The sequence below is a fragment of the Vicia villosa genome, linkage group LG2 (assembly GCF_029867415.1).
Source record: "Vicia villosa cultivar HV-30 ecotype Madison, WI linkage group LG2, Vvil1.0, whole genome shotgun sequence".
Taxonomy (NCBI): domain Eukaryota; kingdom Viridiplantae; phylum Streptophyta; class Magnoliopsida; order Fabales; family Fabaceae; genus Vicia; species Vicia villosa.
In genome coordinates, this window is record NC_081181.1 from 172,973,664 (window position 1) to 172,996,336 (window position 22,673).

The window sequence follows — 22,673 nt, forward strand, 5'->3', positions numbered from 1 at the left end:
AACAACATCTGCCAAAAGTGTACCAAACAAAATCAGCAAGGGCAAACAGAAAGTCAAGCAGGAATCCATCCCAAATAGAAAGAGGCAAAGTGAGAGGATCAAACTTTTCTGGTTTAAAAAACCAATCATTGGCCGAGATGCAGAGGATCAACCTATAACTTTAAGTGAAGAACAAGATTGCAATGAAGCTCAAGGTGCAAGGAAGGTTGCTAAGAAGGCTAAGAAGAAGTCTGTTAATGATCTCTAGTCTATTTATGATCTTTAGGCTAAGAAGAAGAATTCTATTTGTAACTTGTTATTTTGGTTCACACTTTTGGTACTCTTGTTTTGAATTGCACACTTTTGGTGCTTTGTTTTGTAATGACAGGATCTACCTTTTGGTACAATATTATGTAATGACAATTGCACACTTTTGGTGCACTAAATCAACAGCTTAACAGCTTAACAACAGTCATCAAATTATTCAACCAATTTGGAATGAACATAAATCAACAATTTCATTCATAACATTGTAGCTAATCTCATACATCAATTGTTTGACAGTTACATAAAACTTCAACCTAAGATAAATTTGACCATTACATTAAGTTGTACATAAAGCAAACAACATCCAAGATAAAACAAGAGCAATCTTCAGCTTAACAGCAGTCTTCCTCTCTTCTTCAACCTTCAACTTGGCCTTCGATAATTTCTTCAAAACTGTTTGTAACTCCTTTTCCGTTTTGGCACACATTTTACAGTCCCATTGAATATTACCATTCCATTTTAGTGAGTCTCCATATTCATCATCCCATATAAACAATTCATAGCTATTCTCATTCTGCATAAAGACAAAGGAAACAGGTATAAACAACCCAAAACCTACTGATTATAAACATTGGGGAGAAGAAAGAAACATGTTCAAAAATGCTGGAAATTCAAACTCAAACTTACCCCAGCATTGCGACACTTCCAGAACTTGCGATTTAGGTTTCTAGCTGTCGACGAAACCCACATCTTCATAGCTAGGTCACAGCCGCATCTGGGGGGGACCCGAAAATGTATTGCTTGTGCTGCTTCCAATCGATTTCCTAGACGATATAATCCTTTCAACAATGTTGATTGCAGCTGAGACGGTGAAGAAGAGGAAGAACAGGACAGTTGAAGTAGAACAATGATGAACAATGAACAACACAATTTTGGGAATGAATCTGTAACCTAATTTTCCAATTACCAACAATATATAATTCAATTCCATGTCAGCAAATAATTAAATGCAAACAAGGATCTAAATTAGCCAACTCAGCGTAACATGAGTGTAGGGGTTAGTGAGTTTGTAATCTGAGTTTTATAAGGGGGGATCATTTAAAAAACATTTAATAGAGGGCAAACTCAAAACTCGCCCATATGGCAGGGGGTGAAGGTTATTTATCCCTAAAAACTAAAATCAGGAGTATCATAGGCAAATAAATGTCATTATAATTGAAGAAATTAATTGACAAGTGCTTCTCTCTTCACTTTAAAATAAAAAACAAATAAAAATTATTTTAGGATTAGTAAGCGTACAATGCCCAGGTTGCAATCTAGTCTCATCCAAATATATAAGTGATCTTTGTACCCCAAAATATATATATATATATATATATATATATATATATATATATATATATATATATATATATATATATATATATATATATATATATATATATATATATATATATATATATATATATATAGGGCATATCATATGAGAATGACATATTTATATGAGAATGTGAGAATGAATCTGAACCATTGGATTTTAAAATAAATGGTGGAGATTATGAGTGAATCTTTTTTTTCTCTCTCCCGTATCTTGAAATAAATGAAGTAGGAGAGAGAAAAAAAAGGTTCACTCATAATCTCCACCATTTATTTTAAAATCCAATGGTTAAGATTCATTCTCACGTTCTCACATAAATATGTCATTCTCATATGATATGCCCTATATATATATATATATATATATATATATATATATATATATATATATATATATATATATATATATATATATATATATATATATATATATATATATATATATATATATATATATATATATATATATATATATATATATATATATATATATATATATATATATATATATATATAGGGAGCGTATCCAGTGAGAACTAATATTTATGTGAGAAACGAGAACTATTAATATCAATCGTTGGATTTCATTAACGTTTAAGATTTAAAATCTTTAATATGAAGATCACCTCACATAATTTTATCTGTTATGCTCAATATTTAAACTTTCCATATGAAGAGATTGTTACTGAAAATAATTCTACTTGATGAATTAATCATTATTAAAATAATTTTTATAAATATACTTAATTTTAGGATATAAATATAAAATATAATTCAAATATATTTAGTATTTTTATTTGAAATTAAAATTATCTAAAACTATAATAATATTTTTCAAGACTAAAAACATAATCTAAAAATAATTTTTTTAAAAATAAAATAAATTTTAAAATAATCATAAACGTAAATTGTATACTCATCTTACTAGTATTAAAATTATTTTTAAATAAATATGTCATAAATTTCTTTAAAAATCTCAACTCTTAAAAATTAATTAAATTAAAAAATATATTTTATCATATTATAAAATAATATTTTTATAATGTATTTTGATAAAGTAATTGTTGTAGAGTTACTTTGAAAACCAAACTAGCCTCCCAATGTTTTAATACCAATTTAATCATTGTATAAAATTTACTAAATATTATGAAGTAAGAAATGTAAAAACAATTATAATTTAAAGAATGAGCTATGTCATTAGTGTAAGATTTTTTTTAGTAAATTTTATTACGATAATTAAATTGTTATTAAAATATTGGAAGACTTGTTTGGTTTTAAAGTAAGTTTACAACAATTAATTTATCAAAATAAATTATAAAAGTAAAATTCTATAATATGCAATATAGAATTTTTTATTTTTTTCTAAATTAAACTAATTTTAAAGAGATTATATTTTTAAAGAAATTTATATGACATAGTTTTATTTAAAAATAATTTAAATGCTAGTAAGATGAGTAAACAATTTATGTTTTTGATTATTTAAAAATTAATTTTATTTTTCAGAATTTTTCTTTTGGAATAATTTCAGGAACGAGGTAAGTGATTATTGTAAAAGAAATTTTAGTAAATTTTATTACAATGATTAAATTGTTATTAAAACATTAAGAGGATTGTTTAGTTTTCAAAATAAGTCTACAACAATTAATTTATCAAAATAAATTCTAAAAATATTATTTTATAATATGCAAGATATAACTTTAAAATGATTTTTTTAATTTAAGTAATTTTTAAGAGTTAAAATTTGTAAAGAAATTTAGGACATATTTATTTTAAAATAATTTTATTACTAGTAAGATGAGTATACAATTTATGTTTATGATTATTTTAAAATTAATTTTATTTTTAAAAAAATTATTTTTGGATTATGTTTTTAGTCTTAATAAATATTCGTAGTTTTAGATAATTTTAATTTCAAATAAAAATACTAAATATATTTGAACAATATTTTATATTAATATCCTAAAGTTAAGTATATTTATAAAAATTATTTTAATAATGATTAATTCATCAAATAGAATTATTTTCAGTAAGAATCTCTTCATATGGAAAGTTTAAATATTGAGCATAATAGATAAAGTTCAATGAGGTGATCTCCATATTAAAAATTTTAATATATATATATATATATATATATATATATATATATATATATATATATATATATATATATATATATATATATATATATATATATATATATATATATATAAAAGTGATCTTCGGTTGAATGAAAATTAATCAATCATAAAATCAATAATAAAAAAACATTAAGAAGGTAAATATGATGAGAAACGATGTTTTATGGATTATATTTAATTATATTTATTGATCATAATTAGAATAATCAAAGTATATCAAATATTATCATCATAATTTACTGTCAAGTTGACAAATGAAAACTATAAAACCAAGCGAAAAATCAATTTGAAAAACATACAAAAATAAAAGGAGAAATACAAGGAAAAAACATAAAAATGAACTCTCTCTCTCTCTCTCTCTCTCTCTCTTGTTGGTGCTTCTTCTAGTTTATGTTTCTTCCTCCGATTCAATTTCAAACAATGTTATTGAAGTAGATGTTGTTTGCAAAGAAGCCTCCAATCCTTCATATTGTTCATATATACTCAACTCAAAACCTGGAGGAGCAAAGGGTGTAAGTCTTGTTGATCTTGCAGATTACATAATTGATGCTCTTATTAAAAATTCCACCAACACGGATAGACTGATAACTAAATTAATTTATCAAATTGATAATGTTACTGAAATAAACTATTATTTTCAATGTAAATCAAATCTTATCAGTTCTGATGGTGTCACTGTTAAGCTCATACATGCATCATTAGATTTGACCAACATGTGGTATCCAGCCATGGTAAAAAACATAGATGATGTTATGGAATACATTCTTGAATGTATTGATAGTCTTCATCAACATAAAACCAGTCCTTTACTTGCAAGAGTTGTTGATGATTATCGACAGAGTGTACAAGTGCTTCAAGTTATAGCAAAATATTTAAATAAATGGATAATAATTGTCTCTACCGAATAAACTATAAGTTTTTATTTTTGTAAGCTAAGAGATTCACATTGTAAAACAGTCATTAGTATTTAGTATCAATATTATATAATTAATGATAATTTTTGTCTTCCATAATTTTTTATTAAATAAATATAATTAAGTTGGATTTATATTCTTAAGCAAGATCACATGTTTGAATGTTTGTATATAAACAACTATCATGCATCTCATCCAAAACCTATCATGGATTCATTCATTCAAGATAGTTCATTCAAGATAGTTTCAGTTTTCATCAATGTATTAAAACTCGAATCAATTATCGATTTGGTTAAGCTATTGGATCACTAAGTTGTTGGTCGGATCAAGGGATCACTGACCGGAGCGTATGTCTTATTTGGATCAAAGATAATAAGAGAAATTGGGGTCCTAAACCTTTTAGGTTTTATAATTTGTGGTGTGATAATGAGAAGTTTTTTATGTTTGTGGAAGAGGAATGGAGGAAGATTAGGGTGAAAGGAAGAGGAGATTTTTGTTTGGTTGAAAAAATGAAAATTCTTAAAAGCCATCTTATCAAATGGAACAAGGAGGTTTATGGTTGGATTGATCTCAACATTGAAGAGGCGGGAAAGGAGATGCACTTTTTAGATAACAAGTTTGCTCATTTTGCAGGTAATGTTCCGGAAGAAGTGGTGGTCGATAGAGCTAGAGCGGCGATTGATTTTTGGGAAAACCTTTATAAAAAAGAAGGTTTTCTTCGTCAAAAATCAAGGAATTTATGGTTAACCGAAGGTGATTGTAACTCTCGTTTTTTCCATAATTCTCTAAAAGAGAGAAGAAGGAGAAACTCTTTGTGCGCTCTTGAAGCTAGAGGAGGGAGATTGGAAGATGTTACCGAAATAAAAGATTTCATTCACAATCATTTTAACTTGTTTTTCAATGATATTGTGGAGGAGAGACCGGTGCTTAGCGGAGTGCATTTGAAGCCGCTTAGTGCCTAGGATAGTTCATCTATTGAAAGACCGTTCTTGGAGATGGAAGTTAAGGAAGCTATTTGGTCGTGTGATGGTAACAAAAGTGCGGGTCCGGATGGTTACTCGTTAGAATTTTTCAAAAGATTTTGGTTGGTTGTTCGGGAGGACGTTTTACGGCCATGCAATGACTTCCATGGTAAAGGTACTCTTGTGAAATCTATTACTTCTTCTTTTCTAGCGTTGATTCCCAAAAACAACAATCCGCAAAATTTAGGTGAATATCGCCCCATTTGCTTGGTGGGTAGTATTTACAAAATTATTGCAAAAATTTTGACAGCTAGATTGAAAGAGGTGATTGGTACTTTGGTGTCCAATAATCAAACCGCCTTTGTTCCGGGTAGAAACATGTTGGATGGTGTCCTTTTGGTGAATGAATTATTAGATTGGATGAAGAAAAAGAAAAGAGGTAGCATTTTACTCAAGGTGGATTTCGAGAAAGCTTACGACTCCGTTTCTTGGCAATATCTTAAAGAGATGATGTTGAGAATGGGTTTTGGGGAGAGATGGATGAAATGGATGGATACTTGTATTTTTACGAGCCATATGTCCGTTTTGGTCAATGGAAGTGCAACGAAGGAATTCAAGGTGAGCAAAGGTTTGAGACAAGGAGATCCTTTATCTCCTTTTCTCTTCGTTCTTGCTATGGAAGGTTTAACCGCGCTTGTTAGAAAATCGATAGAGGTGGGGGATTTCAAACCTTTCAAATATGGGGAAGAGGATTTCGTGGATATTTTGCAATTTGCGGATGACACAATAATTCTTGGAGAACCGACTTGTGACAATCTTTGGAGTTTAAAAGTATTGTTGAGAGGTTTTGAGCTTGTTTCCGGTTTGAAAATTAATTTTGCCAAAATTAATATTATAGGTGTTAATGTTGGTGATTGGTTCCTCAATGCGGCAAAGGCGTTTCTTTCTTGTAACAAAGGAAGCATCCCCTTTAAATTTCTAGGAATTATGGTGGGGGAGAACCATAGAAAAAAAAGGGTGTGGGCGGAGGTGATCAACAAAATAAAGGGGCGGCTTTCTAGTTGGAAGGGAAAGAACTTATCTATGGGAGGGAGAGTTACTCTTGTTAATTCGGTTTTAAATGCTATCCCAACTTTCACCTTATCTTTCTTTAAAGCTCCGACCAAGGTGATCAAAGAGATTAGAAGGCTTCAAAGTGGTTTTTTATGGGGTGGGAGCTCCGATAAAAAGTGTATACATTGGGTGAAGTGGAAGTATGTGTGTAGGCCGAAAGAGAAGGGAGGGCTTGGAGTGAGAGATGTGGAAGAAGTTAACAAAGCTCTTCTCTTGAAATGGAAATGGAGAATTTTGAGAGAAGATAATGCAATTTGGAGTAAATTTTTTTCTTTGAGATATCTTTGTCCCAAGCTCAAGATGCAAGCTCCTAATGGTGATATGAATATAGAAGTGATGACTCTATTTGGTGGAGAGATAATACAAAAAATAATTTGATTGATGACTTTGTTGAAGGTGGCTGTTCCGGGTGTTTTTCGTGTAGTTGTAAAGATGGTAAAAACATTCTTTTTTGGCATAGTTTGTGGTTGGGAGATCAATCTCTTCGCGAGCTTTATCCGGAGTTGTTTGATATGTCAGCCATAAAAAATTGTGCGATTGCGGATGTGTTGGTTTGGAATAACGGTAACCATTTTTGTGAGTTGGATGCTTTATTTCGAGTCAGGGCTGCCTCCGTTTTTCCGGCCGGGGTTGGTACTGTTTTATCGAGCGGGGCTGTTTTTTCTTCTTCGGTAGCGGCTGTTCGGGGGCTTCCGTGTTGGTCCCGTTTTTGTGCCGACATAAACTCTTTCATTCCAAACATTTTGGAGGCGGATAGTTATAGGTGGCGCATCAATCCGGAAAAGGAGTTTTCGGTAAGTAGCATTTCGGATATAGTTAATGATTCCAAATCTTTTGTTTGGTCAAACCACTTGTTTACTTTGTTGAAAGTGATGTGGGAGCTAAAAATTCCTCCTAAAATTAAATTTTTTGTTTGGAGATTTTTCATCGAAAAAATTCCTTCCAAAGATGAATTGTTGAAAAGAGGAGTTTCTTGCATCTTAAATTCGGATTGTGTGTTTTGTGATAATCATCCGGAAGTGTTTTCTCATCTCTTTTTTAGTTGTTATGTGGTGAAAGAGATTTGGACAAACATGTATGGTTGGTTGGGCATTAAGGAGGTCTTAAACGAAGCGGAGTTTTTGGATTTTGGAGCCATTAAAGACAAGGTGAAAAATGCTAATCATAGGTTGAAGATAAACATTGTTTGGATTGCTATTATTTGATGTATTTGGCTCATGAGGAATGCCATAATCTTCAAGGGGGAAGCTTTCAGTTTCAATGTGGTTTGTTCTAACATCATTTTTCTATCGTGGAGATGGTTGTCTTTTGGTTACCCTAAGTTTAGTGTCATTTATTACGAATGGTTCAAACTTCCCTTATCTTGTTCTAACGCTATTTAGAGTATCTTTGTAAGGGTTGCACCCCTAGTGCGAGCTTTATAATCAATTGCTTATTAAAAAAAAAAAATTGTATACAAATTTGTAAGTTTCATAAATTAACAAAAGTTAAAAATAATAATTTTATGATATTATAATATCATAAATTAATAAACTAATATACAGAACATAAAAAATATATTATACTATAAAAATAATAAATCTATAAATAAAAAATTAGTAAAAAATAATGTGATTTTTACTTAAAAATAATAGAGATTTATACTAAAAATAATTTTAAAAAACTTACTATTTTAATCATTTAAAGAGTGCCCCTAAGAGCACTGGTTAGCATTTCCTTTTTTTTTATAAATAATGAAATTTATATTAAAATAATATAAAATTGTAATTTCCTTTTTATTTAGAAACATGATTTTTTTTTCCAAATTTTTTGTTAATTTATAATATTGTTATATTGGATAATTAATTTTCTAACTTTTTAAGTTTATTATATTATATGATTAATAATTAATAAGTTAATGAGAAAAGATATTATATATTCTATAATTACATGTTATAATTATTATTAATTATGAATTATATAATTAAATCGATTATATAATGTTTTTAAGATAAAACATATATTTTTATTATTTCTTTATAAATATTGATGTAATAATTATATGCATCCCTTACCTAAAAAGGTGATTCGTTAAGTTAAAGTTGTGTGTAGATTTTTTTACGGTCGGGTACCGTTAAAGTGTCTAGAAAGTCCCCTATAGTTTGGTCAAGGGTTTGTACAAAATTTGATTGTTAAATTGTTTATTATTAGTTTTTCAAAATTTACAAAATGATTCTTATATTTTATTAAAATTATAAATTTATGACAAAAGTTGTCATAAAACTGCAAATAATTGCATCATGACTCAAATAATTTACAAAATGATTCTTATATTTTACTTGTTAGAAAATCATTGCATCATGACAGAACATACCTTAGCAGCATACCTTAGCAGCGACTTCCAATGCTTTGCGGTAAAGCTCATTTGAAGGATCCTATATAAAACAAAAACCACTCTGTTACACAGTATTTTTACAAGTCAACAAGTAAAATACTTCTGACACTTCAATCATAAATTTATTGATACTGTTATTTATACTGACTGAACTAAAACTGTACCTCATCAACGGCTTGTTGAAAGTACACAGCTGCCCTGTCAAAATGAACTTTAGCTTCATCTGGGTCTGGATTTAAAAATGCTTGTGAAGTGAGAGCGTTTCCCAGGCACCAAAGAGCATCGTGCTTGTTGGGATTCACAGAAATGGCCTCCTCAAGCCTTGTAATACCCTCTGCAAATCAAGTTTTTTGAGTGAGAAATCCACAAAACACAAATGAATTTCAAAATCAAAAGTTCAAGAATATCCACCAGATATGCTGGAGTCAAAATAGATGAGCCAATGCAGTCAACTAAAACCATTAGATACAAGATTGCACAACTCAAATTCTAGTCATTGTAATCAGACTCAAAATACAAACTCAAAAAATGATCTGTCCAATTGTCATCCATCTGTTTCAATTTATGGACAGCAACGACTGAGTTTCTGGATTCAAATAGATCCTCTTGGGTAAAACTTGTGAACATTGCATATCTATGTCTCTCTTAGCCATTAAAAAGGTGCAGCCGTATCCTTATCAAAATTCATAAATATTTACACCGAAAGAGAGCCATTACCCAATTAAAAATTTCACAGGATATGATCCTATAAAGTTTTAATACAAGATCCATTACCCCACGTCATTTTAATAAAAATTCCGCACTTCACATCTTCTCAGATTTTAAAGACTAAAAGTAAAATAAAAATACCCCTCTAAATCACAAGTTCAAACATGACTCAAAATGCACTAAATAAAAACTTCATATTTTAGCAGCGCAGCTTGTTGCCCGATTGCGTTCTATTGCTGTGTAAACTTTATTCTAATATTTATTCCTTATCATGTATAAAAAATCAATGAAATCAACTTAGAGCATAGAGAGTAAGCACCTTGGGTCATCTTCTTTGACTCAGGAAAACTCTGAAACTGAGACAACTCTAACAAAGCTCCTCCCCATCTTGTCAAATTCTGCAGAATCAAAAAACAAAAATTATTCACAACTTCCAACACCAAGACTCACTCATCCATATTATCAAAAAATAGAACACTAAATTTCAAACACAACAAATCATTGTAACCAAAAAAATCCAAAATATTCATTTACATAATTTCCATCACAGAAACTCATCCATATGTACCCAAAAAAATACAAAAATTACCCAAATTTGTAACACGGGAAACCCATCCATATCTACCAAAAACTCTACAAAATGACCAACACAACAACTATTCCACATCTACAAAAAAAACTATACACAAAATTTACAATGCAACAATTCACCCATAACTGTACAAAATCAACAACAACAACAACAACAACAGATTTATCTGAATAATCACTAAAGCAAAGTAAATCAAACAAAAACGAATCGATGCATCAAAAGAAAGTTTCTTAATTTCACAATAAATCAGCGATTCTTAAAAAAAAATGAATCTTTTTAGGAGGAAATAGAGACGAACGTCAGCATCGAGAGGGTTGGCGGCGTATTCAGCTTCAGCGGTTTTACGAGCGTGCTCGAAGAACAAAAGGCTATCGAAATCGTTGGATTGCAAATCCATGGAATCGCCTTCTTTGTTTTTCGGTTCCTAGGGTTTTGGGTTTTGAGTGTTGTTTCAGGTTAGGGACTGATGTGCAATGTGATAAATGGAATTTTCCCCTTATTTTTTGTAAAACAAATTAGACTGTCTTAATTTTTTTATATTATTTTTTTTATTCAAGATTTTTTATTTTAATAAAATATTAATTTTCTATTAAAAGTAATATTATTAATTGATGGTAAATAGAGAAAAGAAATATGTATAGATGGAGAAAAAAAGTGAGAGATATAATAAAAATGAGAGAGAAATATTTAATAGAATAAAGTGATAGTATTTTTTTTCTTTTACAAAGGGAGGGCCAAAGAGAAAATGGAAAATGATAAAAGAGAAATGTGGGAGATGCTAAAGAGAAAATGGAAAATAATAAAGAGAAATGTGGGAGATGCTAAAGAGAAGATGGAAAATGATAAAGAGATATAAGAAAGATAATAAAGAGAAAGGAGATGGTGAAAGTTGATAAAGGAAATGAGAAAATAATGAAGAGAAATGAAATAGAGATCTGGGGAAAGAGAAAGAGAGAGACACTAAACGAGATGAGATAGAGATCTAGGGAAATAAAAGATGTATAGTGTTGTGATGTAAGTTGAAATTGTTAAAGCATGGGAAAATTTTCATAATACCTAATTGGGAAAATATTGAAATCCAAAGCCAAAAACCATGTTTAAGATTCTACTTAACAACACTCTCGCTTCTTTACACTTCACACTTTACTTAACAACACGCTTGCTTCTTCACACTTCACACTGTTGCTTCATATTTTCTACCTAATTCACTTTTAAAAAATGGGAAACATGTTGATATGCGTTGCTTCAGGATGTATGGCTTCCGGAAGCCACGACACCATAGGAAACGACGATGGTAACGCTTGCCATGTATGTGACATTGTATTTGATAACAAGAAAAAATTGAAAGATCATTTGAAAACGCATCCGGGTAAATATTAGTATCCCAAATGCAAGTTGTAACACCCCATACATATATGTCTAGAATAATATGTAGTGATGTTATAAATGATACAAGAAACATACATAAGCGGTAAAGACAAGAAATTAAAATCATATACAATTCAAATTTCCAACTAAGTGGTATATGATCAGCTTGTCTTCAACAGTGCACAGCAGAAAGATAACGTCTGACGAGGTCTTCCTGCCAATTGCTTGTCCACAGTCTTCAAAGGAATCCGTCATGCAATCCGTCTAGTTCTAACCTGTTCCTGTAAAATATTAAGAGGATTGGGGTGAGATTACTATGTCTTAGTGAGTTCCCCTATCTTATGGGTTCGCTCGATTCTATAAGGTGCATGAAATCAAACAGATCTTCCATGGATCCGGGGTTTCCTCACGGTCTGGTATATATACACAACAAGGGTACACCATCATTGAAAGTCCCATAACTATCCAATGAGGAAATAACAACAAATAACAACCGGCTCATCGCCATCACAAGCAAGTATGCAGACTCGTACCCGTGTACGAGGAATCCAGGAGTAAATCCCGCTCGTCTACCTAGGCTGCCAAACCACACCCTCGGTGAGTCACTCCTATACATCGCGTCAAGAGACTCACATAAGCCCACCGCACAATGAGTCAGATGAATCCCATGTGATTTAGGCCAAGTTGGCTACACAATCTCATTTGTGACGAGTTACCGCAATGACTTCCTAAGTGGCTTCACTACCTTATCAATCATGTGTATTTGCAGGTGGTTATACAAAGGCGAACACGTCTACGAGACAATACAAGCCCACCGGGTGAAAGCCTAGTGGCATTGCCTACGTGGCACCACTGGAGGTGAGTTCGAAGTGATGTAGCCTACATGGCATCACGACCCCACCCTGAAATTCTGGAATCAGATACGTGATGTCGAACAGGATGTCACGACATTAACTATCTGAATAATTCTATAATAATGAACAGGAAATAAAACAAATAACACAAGTGATTTGTTAACCCAGTTCGGTGCAAATACACCTACGTCTGGGGGCTACCAAGCCAGGGAGGAAGTCCACTATAAGTAGTATCAATTCAGAGTAATACACATCAAGACTACACCTTTCACTTAATATTTACCCAATGCAACTTCAATCTAAGCTACTTAGACCAGAGATCCTACTCACTCCCCCTCAATCACAGCAGTGATGAATAACACTCAACAAATATGAAAAGAAGACACACTTCAAGGACACAACTTGATCTTGCTTAAAAGCTTCAATCAAGTACACTGGTACTATCGCTTAAAAGCTTCAAGTACCTCTTACAACACAAAAAACACCTAGACCAAGACAACCATCACGATGATTGTTTGGCTCACAAGAAAACTAGGACGCAAAGACTTAAACACGAAAAACCTCTTAAAGCTTCACAACACAACAACCCTAATTAGGTCTGCAGCTTCTTCATAATATATATATAGCCTTCAGAAAACGCAGCAGCTGGGCCTTGGATCCAAATTAGTTTTAAACCTAATTAAACTAATTTCCATAAATCAAGGAACCTAAAATAAGAGCAAATAACGTCGTCCTTGAACAGATCATAATCCAATATTTCCAATTAAAGCGCATAGGATCTTAACATATCACATAACCATAATTAGTAACAGAATAATGCGTAACAACTACGAATGTCATGACATCGGCCTTGACATCAGGCAAAGGCCTGCAAAAGTAAAACTTCACAACAGTAGAATGCATGTCATGACACCAGACTTGACATGATAAAATCACAATGAGTTTTACCAAAAATTACAGCCAATCAACAACATCTACAAACTCCCCCTTTGGCAAATTTTTGGCTAAAACACAAATAGATGTAACCATATAATATCAGAGCACAAGCAGCAGATCACAACACCAAGAAACCAGAAAAATAAATTCTGTGGCAAAATGGAAACAACAACCAGCTTGTTTTAATCATCAGAAAACCAGAAAATCCAGAAAACATCTATTTAAACATCTGTTACAGGCTACCACTTATCATTGTCAAGGAGAACCAGAAAACATCCAAAATATCAGAAAATAACAACAAAAAAACCAGAATATCCATCACTCCCCCTTTTTAGCCACAAAAGGAAGCCAAACACCACCAAAAGACCAGCAGGAAAGAACCACCAGAAGTAGAGCTAATTGTCAGAACCATCAGTCTCTTCATCACTAGAGTCACTAACCTCTTCATCACTAGAGCCACTATTCTCTTCATCAGCATCACTACTCCCAGCATCTTCAGTATCTTCACCATCCTCAGCCTCTTCCTCATCACCACTATCAGCATTTTTGTCTTCATCCATATTATCACCATCACTACCACCAGCATGATCATCCTCTGCAGACTGCTCAAGACTTTGAATGAGCTTTTCAAGCTTCATCTTCCTGTTGTCCAACTCTTTACAAGTCTCTTTCAGCTCAGCAATGAGAAAGGTTTTGTTCACAGACTTGCCGGGTTGTGATGTCCCAGCAGATGTCATGTCATCTGACCTTTTGAGCAGCTTATAGTGGAAAGACAAAGCACTCTCCCTCTTACATACAGAATCTTTAGCTTTCAGAATTCCAGGGTGTTGCTTGAGAATTATCCCACATATCAGGGATGGAAAAGCAATGGGAAGCTTGGTAGCAGAGGTACCAACATGCCTCATAGTTTGATCAAATATATAAGTCCCATAGTCAAATTTTGTCTTGGTTCCCACAGCATATATGAATCTTCCTAGGCCAACAGCAATGGTAGAAGTGTGATTGGTAGGCACCCAGTTAGCAGCACCAATTTTGTGTAGCAATGCATACCTGACATTAAGAGAACTAGCAGACAGTTTACTCTTTATGGGATACTTCTTAACCTTACCACCAGTGATCACTTTGCACACCTCATTATCAGTCACTTCAAGCTCAGGTTGAGCCTCATCATTCCTACCTAGATAGAGGTTAACAACAGTTGGGGAGAACTCTATACACTTTCTTCTAACATACACCTTATGAAAATCCTCAGCTTTCCCATCAGCACAATCTTGAGACAAATTCACTATAAACTCCTTCACTAGCATTTCATAGCATTTAGAAAAATGAGTAACAGTTTTAAGCAAACCTGCAGATTTGATGAGCTTCATGACCTCTTGACATTCCAGAGCATCATTTGCAAGTTCTCTTTCCAGAGCCAGCCTTCTTTGATAAACAAACTTCCACTGGATAGCATTTGAAGCATAGTGCAGATAAATGTTGTCCAAGGGAACATCACGGACCTTTGTGGAGGATTTTGTGACAGCAATCTTCTTCTTTGATGGGATGTCAGGGACATCACTTAGGACATTGTCTTCGGAGTCAGAAACACTTCTTTCTTTTCTTTTCTTCACAGCAACCTTGCTTCCAGTTCTTGAAGGTTCAGCAGGGACCTTCTTGAGCTTTTCTTTGGTGACATTCTTCAGAGGAGCAACCTTTGCCTTGGGAGGATGTTGATCATCAACCTACTTTCCCCTTCGAGCCTTGACTCTGTTGGAAATGCTGGAGATGAGGTCATCATCAGCAATGTCAATAGGATCATCAAGATTATCCAGATCCACCACATCATTTACACTGTCAATAGGGCAAGTAGGTTTCTCCTTAGGAGAAGTAGCATTGACCTCTTCAGCTTTCTCCGCTTCAAGAATCTCAGCATCTTTATCTCCAGATGCATCAGCATTTTTAGCATCAGAACCCTCATCATTGTTGGCTTCAGATGTCTCAACATCAACATGATCTTTGCTAGCATCAACTTGATCATCTTTGCTGTTCTCAGGGGCAGGAACTTGGGCTAAAGGAACAGATATTCCTGTTACCTTGTGACCTTCATTCAAGATTCTTGTGACAAGACCTGCGATCGCATTGTGGACATAAGCAGACCCTTCTTTATTCTGAGCAGAAAACGTTTCTGGAACAGATCCACCAGTTGATTTTCTTGCATGCATCTTTCTTGGAATACTGCCAACAAGATCAATGGCTGGGACCGAGTTCAATGGCGCAACATCCAGCACGACATCCTGATCACCTACCATACTTGGAGCCCTAGAGTCGGATGCAGTTTCAGAGCAAGGAGTAGTGTTCTTCGAGGGAGGAGACTGAGACATGTTGAGAGAGAAAGGAATGATAGAGAGAGGTTTGTGAATGCAGCGAATCAGAGAAGTAGCGTGAATGCTGAAAATAGGTTTTGTGGGAATGGGAACCGTTTGAAGAAAGTGTAAAAGAGGGGGAAAATACACTTTAATATGTAATGATGACAAATATTTGGAGAGAGAAGTACTGTTGGCCCCACACCCGGTTAGTTGCTATAATTCCTCACAAAGACAAATGCCAAGCTTACTTCTTAGATTTTCAAATTGATTTGCATCCAAGGCTTTTGTGAAAATATCAGCCAGCTGAAGATTAGTAGCAACATGTTCCAAGGCAATTACTTTATCCTCAACAAGATCTCTAATGTAGTGGTGTCTAATATCAATGTGCTTGGTCCTGCTATGCTGAATGGGATTCTTTGAAATGTTAATGGCACTTAGGTTGTCACAATAGAATGTCATGACATCTTGTGTGACATTGTATTCTGATAACATTTGTTTCATCCAAACAAGTTGAGAACAGCTACTTCCCGCTGCAATGTATTCTGCCTCTGCAGTGGATAAAGATACACAGTTTTGTTTCTTGCTGAACCATGAAATAAGATTATTTCCTAAGAAGAAACATCCTCCTGAAGTACTTTTTCTGTCATCAGCACTTCCAGCCCAATCTGCATCACAATATCCAGTGAGAATAGGTTCACACCCATGAGAGTAGAGCATGCCATACTCACAAGTACCATTCACGTATTTCAGGATCCTCTTGACTTGGTTTATGTGACTGACCTTGGGTTCTGCTTGATACCTAGCACATACCCCAACAGCAAAAGCAATATCAGGTCTACTGGCTGTAAGATACAGCAGGCTTCCTATCATGCTTCTATATAAACTTTGATCAACACTAGTTCCCTTTTCATCTTTGGACAGTTTTAAATGAGTAGGTGCTGGTGTTCTTTTGTGAGTAGCATTTTCCATTCCAAACTTTTTGACAATGTTTTTAGCATACTTGCTCTGAGAGAGAAAGATTGAGTCTTCCATCTGTTTAACTTGCAGCCCAAGAAAATAAGTTAATTCTCCAACTAGACTCATTTCAAATTCTGATTGCATCTGATCAACAAAGTGTCTAGTCATCTTGTCTGACATCCCACCAAACACAATATCATCCACATAGATTTGAGCAATCAGGATCTTTCCTCCTTCATCTTTAACAAAAAGAGTTTTATCTATCCCTCCTTTCCTGTACCCATTGCTAGTAAGAAACTCAGTTAGTCTCTCATACCAAGCTCTAGGGGCTTGTTTCAGACCATAAAGAGCTTTTCTTAATTTGTACACGTGGTCAGGATGGTTTGGATCAGCAAAACCTTTAGGTTGTTCCACATAAACTTCCTCATTCAAGTATCCATTCAAGAAAGCACTCTTTACATCCATCTGGCATAGTTTGAATTTTAGAATACAAGCAACTCCTAGCAGTAATCTAATTGACTCAAGTCTAGCAACAGGAGCAAAGGTTTCATCAAAGTCAATTCCTTCAACTTGAGTGTATCCTTGAGCAACTAGCCTTGCTTTGTTTCTGATAATAGTTCCCAGTTCATCTGACTTGTTCTTGTACACCCATTTTGTTCCAATGACATTAGTACCTTTAGGTCTTGGTACCAGCTCCCATACTTCATTCCTTTCAAACTGGCCTAGTTCTTCTTGCATAGCATTAATCCAGAACTCATCTGTCAATGCTTCCTTAACATTCTTAGGTTCAATTTTTGACACAAAACAAGAATTTGAAACTAGTTCTCTTGACCTTGTAGTAACTCCACTGTTGAGATTTCCTATAATAAGTTCACTAGGATGATCTTTTTGAACCCTTATAAATGGACCTTTGTTAGAAGGTTCAGCTTTAGACTCTGTGATAGTAGGACTGCAATCATCTTCTTTAGTAGATCCTTCAGCTGTAAATTCCCAGAATGTTCCGACATCCTCTGTGACATCTGTTTGATTGTTGACATCATCAACCACAACATTTATAGATTCCATTATTACTCTGGTTCTTGAGTTGAACACTCTATAGGCTCTACTGTTTGTAGAGTATCCCAGAAAAATCCCTTCATCACTTTTGGAGTCCATCTTCCTTCTGTGATCTCTATCAGTAAGAATGTAACACTAACTACCAAACACATGGAAGTATTTGACAGTGGGTTTTCTTCCCTTCTAGATTTCATATAGAATGGTAGAGGTTCCTTTTCTTAAGGTAACTCTATTATGAACATAGCAAGCAGTATTCATGGCTTCAGCCCAGAAATAGATAGGAAGTTTCTTAGCATGAATCATAGCTCTGGCTGATTCTTGAATAGTTCTATTTTTTCTTTCAACAACCCCATTTTGCTGTGGAGTAATAGGGGATGAAAATTCATGATGTATTCCTTCAGAGGAGCAGAAATCAGCAAATTTTTGATTCTCAAATTCCTTTCCATGATCACTTCTAATTCTCACAACACCATTTTCTTTTTCCCTTTGAATTCTATGACACAGATCTTTGAAAACATCAAACACATCTGACTTTTCTCTGATGAAGTTTATCCAAGTGTATATGGAGTAGTCATCCACAACCACATAAGCATATTTTGTTCCTCCGAGACTCTCAACTTGCATTGGTCCCATCAAGTCCATATGAAGCAGTTCTAGAACTCTGGAAGTGGTCAGATGTCTAACCTTTGGATGTGACATCCTGGTTTGTTTTCCTACCTGACATTCACCACATATTCTTCCTTCATCAATTTGTAGTTTAGGAATTCCTCTCACAGCTTCCAAAGAGACAATCCTTTTCATACCTCTTAGATGAAGATGGCCAAGTTTTTGGTGCCACAGCTTTGCTTCTTCCTCTTTAGAGCATACAGTTGAGTGGCTGGATTCATGAGACACCCACAAGTAGCAGTTATCTTTGGATCTGACTCCCTTCATTACTACTTCCTTTTCTTCATTAGTAACCACACACTCAGTTTTAGTGAAGTTAACTTGGTATCCTTGGTCACAGAGTTGACTAATGCTTATGAGATTAGCAGTCAGGCCCTTGACTAACAAGACACCCTCTAGATTTGGAACTCCTGAGCAGTCAAGTTTTCCAAATCCTTTGATTTCTCCTTTAGCTCCATCACCAAAGGTTACATAGCTAGTAGAATGATTTTTGATATCAACAAGCAGATTCTTGATTCCAGTCATGTGTCTGGAACATCCACTGTCAAAGTACCAATCTTCTTTTGCTGATACTCTAAGAGATGTATGAGCTATTAACGCCATATTTTTGGGTATCCATTGTTGCTTCTGGATGGGCATGATCTGTTTAGATCTGTAGTATGGAGCTTGATCTGGGTATCCATATAATCTGAAGCAAAAGGGCTTAATGTGTCCAAATCTTCCACAGTAATGGCATCTCCATCTTTGAAATTTTCTCTTCATTTTACTTTTGTCTTGATGTTGAATCGCATGTTTTGACATCGGGTTCAACACCTCAGTTCCAGGTTTAACCCTATTACCATCTTGTGAATGTTTCTTTGTACCAACAAAACCTATACCAGACATATCTCCTGAACTCTTTCCAATCTGCAGAATCTCCTCCAACATATCCGAGCCACTGTTCAACATTTTTACAGATTTTGACATCTGATCAAGTTTGGATTGTAGCATGATAATTTCACTATTTAGTTCAGATATTGTTTCACTAAGTCCTTTGTTATCAGCCTCTAACTGAGCTATGTATTTCTTCTGTTTTTCACCTTGTTGACAGACTTCAGCACTTCTGATACACAGCTTCCTATAGGAGGCTGCTAGTTCTTCAAAGGTTAGCTCATCTTCACTAGAGTCTTCATCAGAATTACAAACACCAGTAAGAGCTGTGACATGTTTGGCCGATTCTTCTTCAAAGTCACTCTCAGAATCTTCATCAGACCAGGAGACTGACAGTCCTTTCTTTTGTTTCTTGAGATAAGTAGGACATTCAGCTCTAATATGTCCATACCCTTCACATCCATGGCATTGAATTCCTTTGCTGTGATTGTACTTTTCTTCTGGTTTAGCTCTTCTGCCCGAGTCATAAGATCTACTAGTGTCAGATGAGATGTTCTTGACATTAGGTCTTGGCTTCTGATCCATTCTTCTCATAATTTTGTTAAATTGTTTACCAAGCATAGCTATAGATTCAGATAGATTTTCTTCTCTACTTTCCTCTGCTTCTTCTTGAGAGTTGGACACAAAAGCTATGCTTTTGTTCTTCTTTTCAGAATTGTCACTGATCCCCATCTCAAAGGTTTGAAGAGATCCAATTAACTCTCCTACCTTCATTTTGCTGATATCCTGTGCCTCTTCTATAGCTGTAACTTTCATATTAAATCTCTTAGGCAGGGATCTAAGGATTTTTCTCACCAGCTTTTCATCAGACATCTTTTCTCCCAAAGCTCCTGAGGTATTAGCAATATCAAGGATATTCATGTGAAAATCCTGAATACTTTCATCTTCTTTCATCCTTAGATGTTCAAACTTCGTAGTTAGCAGCTGAAGTCTTGACATCTTCACTTTGGAAGTACCTTCATGAGTGGTCTTGAGGGTATCCCAGACATCTTTGGCTAGTTCACAATGGTGTACTAGTCTGAATATATTCCTGTCAATTCCATTGAATAAAGCATTTAAAGCTTTAGAGTTGCCAAGCGCCAATGCCTCCTCATCTTTGTCCCATTCTTCCTCCGGTTTAAGAGTTTTCTTGCCATATTTATCAGTAGTGACAGGATGTTCCCATCCTTTGTTTACAGCTCTCCATGCTTTACTATCCACGGATTTCAGAAAAGCCACCATGCGAGGCTTCCAATAATCATAATTGGAACCATCCAGAATGGGTGGTCTAGTCACAAATCCACCACCTTCCTTGTCCATAGTACCAGAAAATACTGTCCCTAGATCTCACCCAGAAAACCAAACAGGCAGGGTGCCTGCTCTGATACCAATTGAAATTCTGGAATCAGATACGTGATGTCGAACAGGATGTCACGACATTAACTATCTGAATAATTCTATAATAATGAACAGGAAATAAAACAAATAACACAAGTGATTTGTTAACCCAGTTCGGTGCAAATACACCTACGTCTGGGGCCTACCAAGCCAGGGAGGAAGTCCACTATAAGTAGTATCAATTCAGAGTAATACACATCAAGACTACACCTTTCACTTAATATCTACCCAATGCAACTTCAATCTAAGCTACTTAGACCAGAGATCCTACTCACTCCCCCTCAATCACAGCAGTGATGAATAACACTCAACAAATATGAAAAGAAGACACACTTCAAGGACACAACTTGATCTTGCTTAAAAGCTTCAATCAAGTACACTGATACTCTCGCTTAAAAGCTTCAAGTACCTCTTACAACATTAAAAACACCTAGACCAAGACAACCATCACGATGATTGTTTGGCTCACAAGAAAACTAGGACGCAAAGACTTAAACACGAAAAACCTCTTAAAGCTTCACAACACAACAACCCTAATTAGGTCTGCAGCTTCTTCATAATATATATATAGCCTTCAGAAAACGCAGCAGCTGGGCCTTGGATCCAAATTAGTTTTAAACCTAATTAAACTAATTTCCATAAATCAAGGAACCTAAAATAAGAGCAAATAACGTCGTCCTTGAACATATCATAATCCAATATTTCCAATTAAAGCGCATAGGATCTTAACATATCACATAACCATAATTAGTAACAGAATAATGCGTAACAACTACGAATGTCATGACATCGGCCTTGACATCAGGCAAAGGCCTGCAAAAGTAAAACTTCACAACAGTAGAATGCATGTCATGACACCAGACTTGACATGATAAAATCACAATGAGTTTTACCAAAAATTACAGCCAATCAACAACATCTACACACCCTACCAAGCACGCCGATATGTTACATCAAGGTGGGAAACGCCTTTTATAGACCCTCACCAGCATATCGCAATGGTAGCTCAGGTGCACAAATACATACCGAGCACGTCGATGTGTTACATCAAGGTGGGAAACGCCATTCAAGACCCTCACCAGCACATCCCAACGGTAAATAATGGACTAAGTCCATAAACATGCCTTACCACCTAGTAGCTTAAGCCTACTCCAATTCAAGCATACATATCAACCATGCTCATAGAGCCATACAATCAAACAACTCCGAATGTTCAACCGGAACAAACTAGAAACAATGCATAATTATACATAACATTACGTGTGATTCATAACTCATCAAATATGCATACCAATGTCATAAACATAGAATAATCATGCATTCAATCATCATAGAAACATATATTTAATCAAACAACTCCATGATAATTCTCAATCCAAAATAAGAGGCTTTCGGTTCCCAACTTGGAACGAAACTGCACTCAAGAGGGGAGAATATAAATTTTGCATCAGGCCAGTTCGCTACACGAACTGCCAACAAAGCCCCGATTCCTTACAGCGAACAGTAGCGAGCTCCAGCGAGTAAATTAACTCATCTCCCAGACTTATTCACTATTAGTTCGCTATAGCGAGTCAAAGTTCACTACAGCGAAGTTCTCAACTCAAGTAAAAGCAAGAATTTCTATAGTTCGTCTAAACTCCTAAAATTCGACCAAGGGTTCAATGCTCAGTTTAGGATGACATTATATAGTTTAATAGTTAAGGTAACATCCTGGTCTAAGTTCAACACAAGGATAACATCTTATTGACATAAACTCA

The 22,673-nt window shown here is 34.4% G+C and overlaps 2 protein-coding genes across 3 annotated transcripts; both read right to left on the reverse strand.

Moving 5' to 3' along the window:
- Window positions 1-3,900: 3,900 nt before the first annotated feature.
- LOC131652993 (mitochondrial import receptor subunit TOM20-like) lies at window positions 3,901-10,923 on the reverse strand. 2 transcript variants are annotated; one of them, XM_058922998.1, is made up of 5 exons: window positions 10,723-10,923; window positions 10,152-10,230; window positions 9,289-9,458; window positions 9,117-9,164; window positions 3,901-4,256 (listed from the first exon to the last, which is right to left on the reverse strand). In XM_058922998.1, exons 1-5 carry the CDS (start codon window positions 10,819-10,821, stop codon window positions 4,245-4,247), a joined length of 408 nt encoding a protein of 135 aa, XP_058778981.1. In that variant the 5' UTR covers window positions 10,822-10,923; the 3' UTR covers window positions 3,901-4,244. The 2 variants fall into 2 exon arrangements, with proteins under 2 accessions (XP_058778981.1, XP_058778980.1); XM_058922997.1 differs by having other exon boundaries at window positions 3,908-4,256; window positions 9,104-9,164; window positions 10,723-10,922.
- A 3,054-nt stretch (window positions 10,924-13,977) lies between these two features.
- LOC131650677 (uncharacterized) lies at window positions 13,978-15,945 on the reverse strand. The gene is made up of 2 exons (XM_058920379.1): window positions 15,331-15,945; window positions 13,978-15,282 (listed from the first exon to the last, which is right to left on the reverse strand). Exons 1-2 carry the CDS (start codon window positions 15,943-15,945, stop codon window positions 13,978-13,980), a joined length of 1,920 nt encoding a protein of 639 aa, XP_058776362.1.
- Window positions 15,946-22,673: the final 6,728 nt, after the last annotated feature.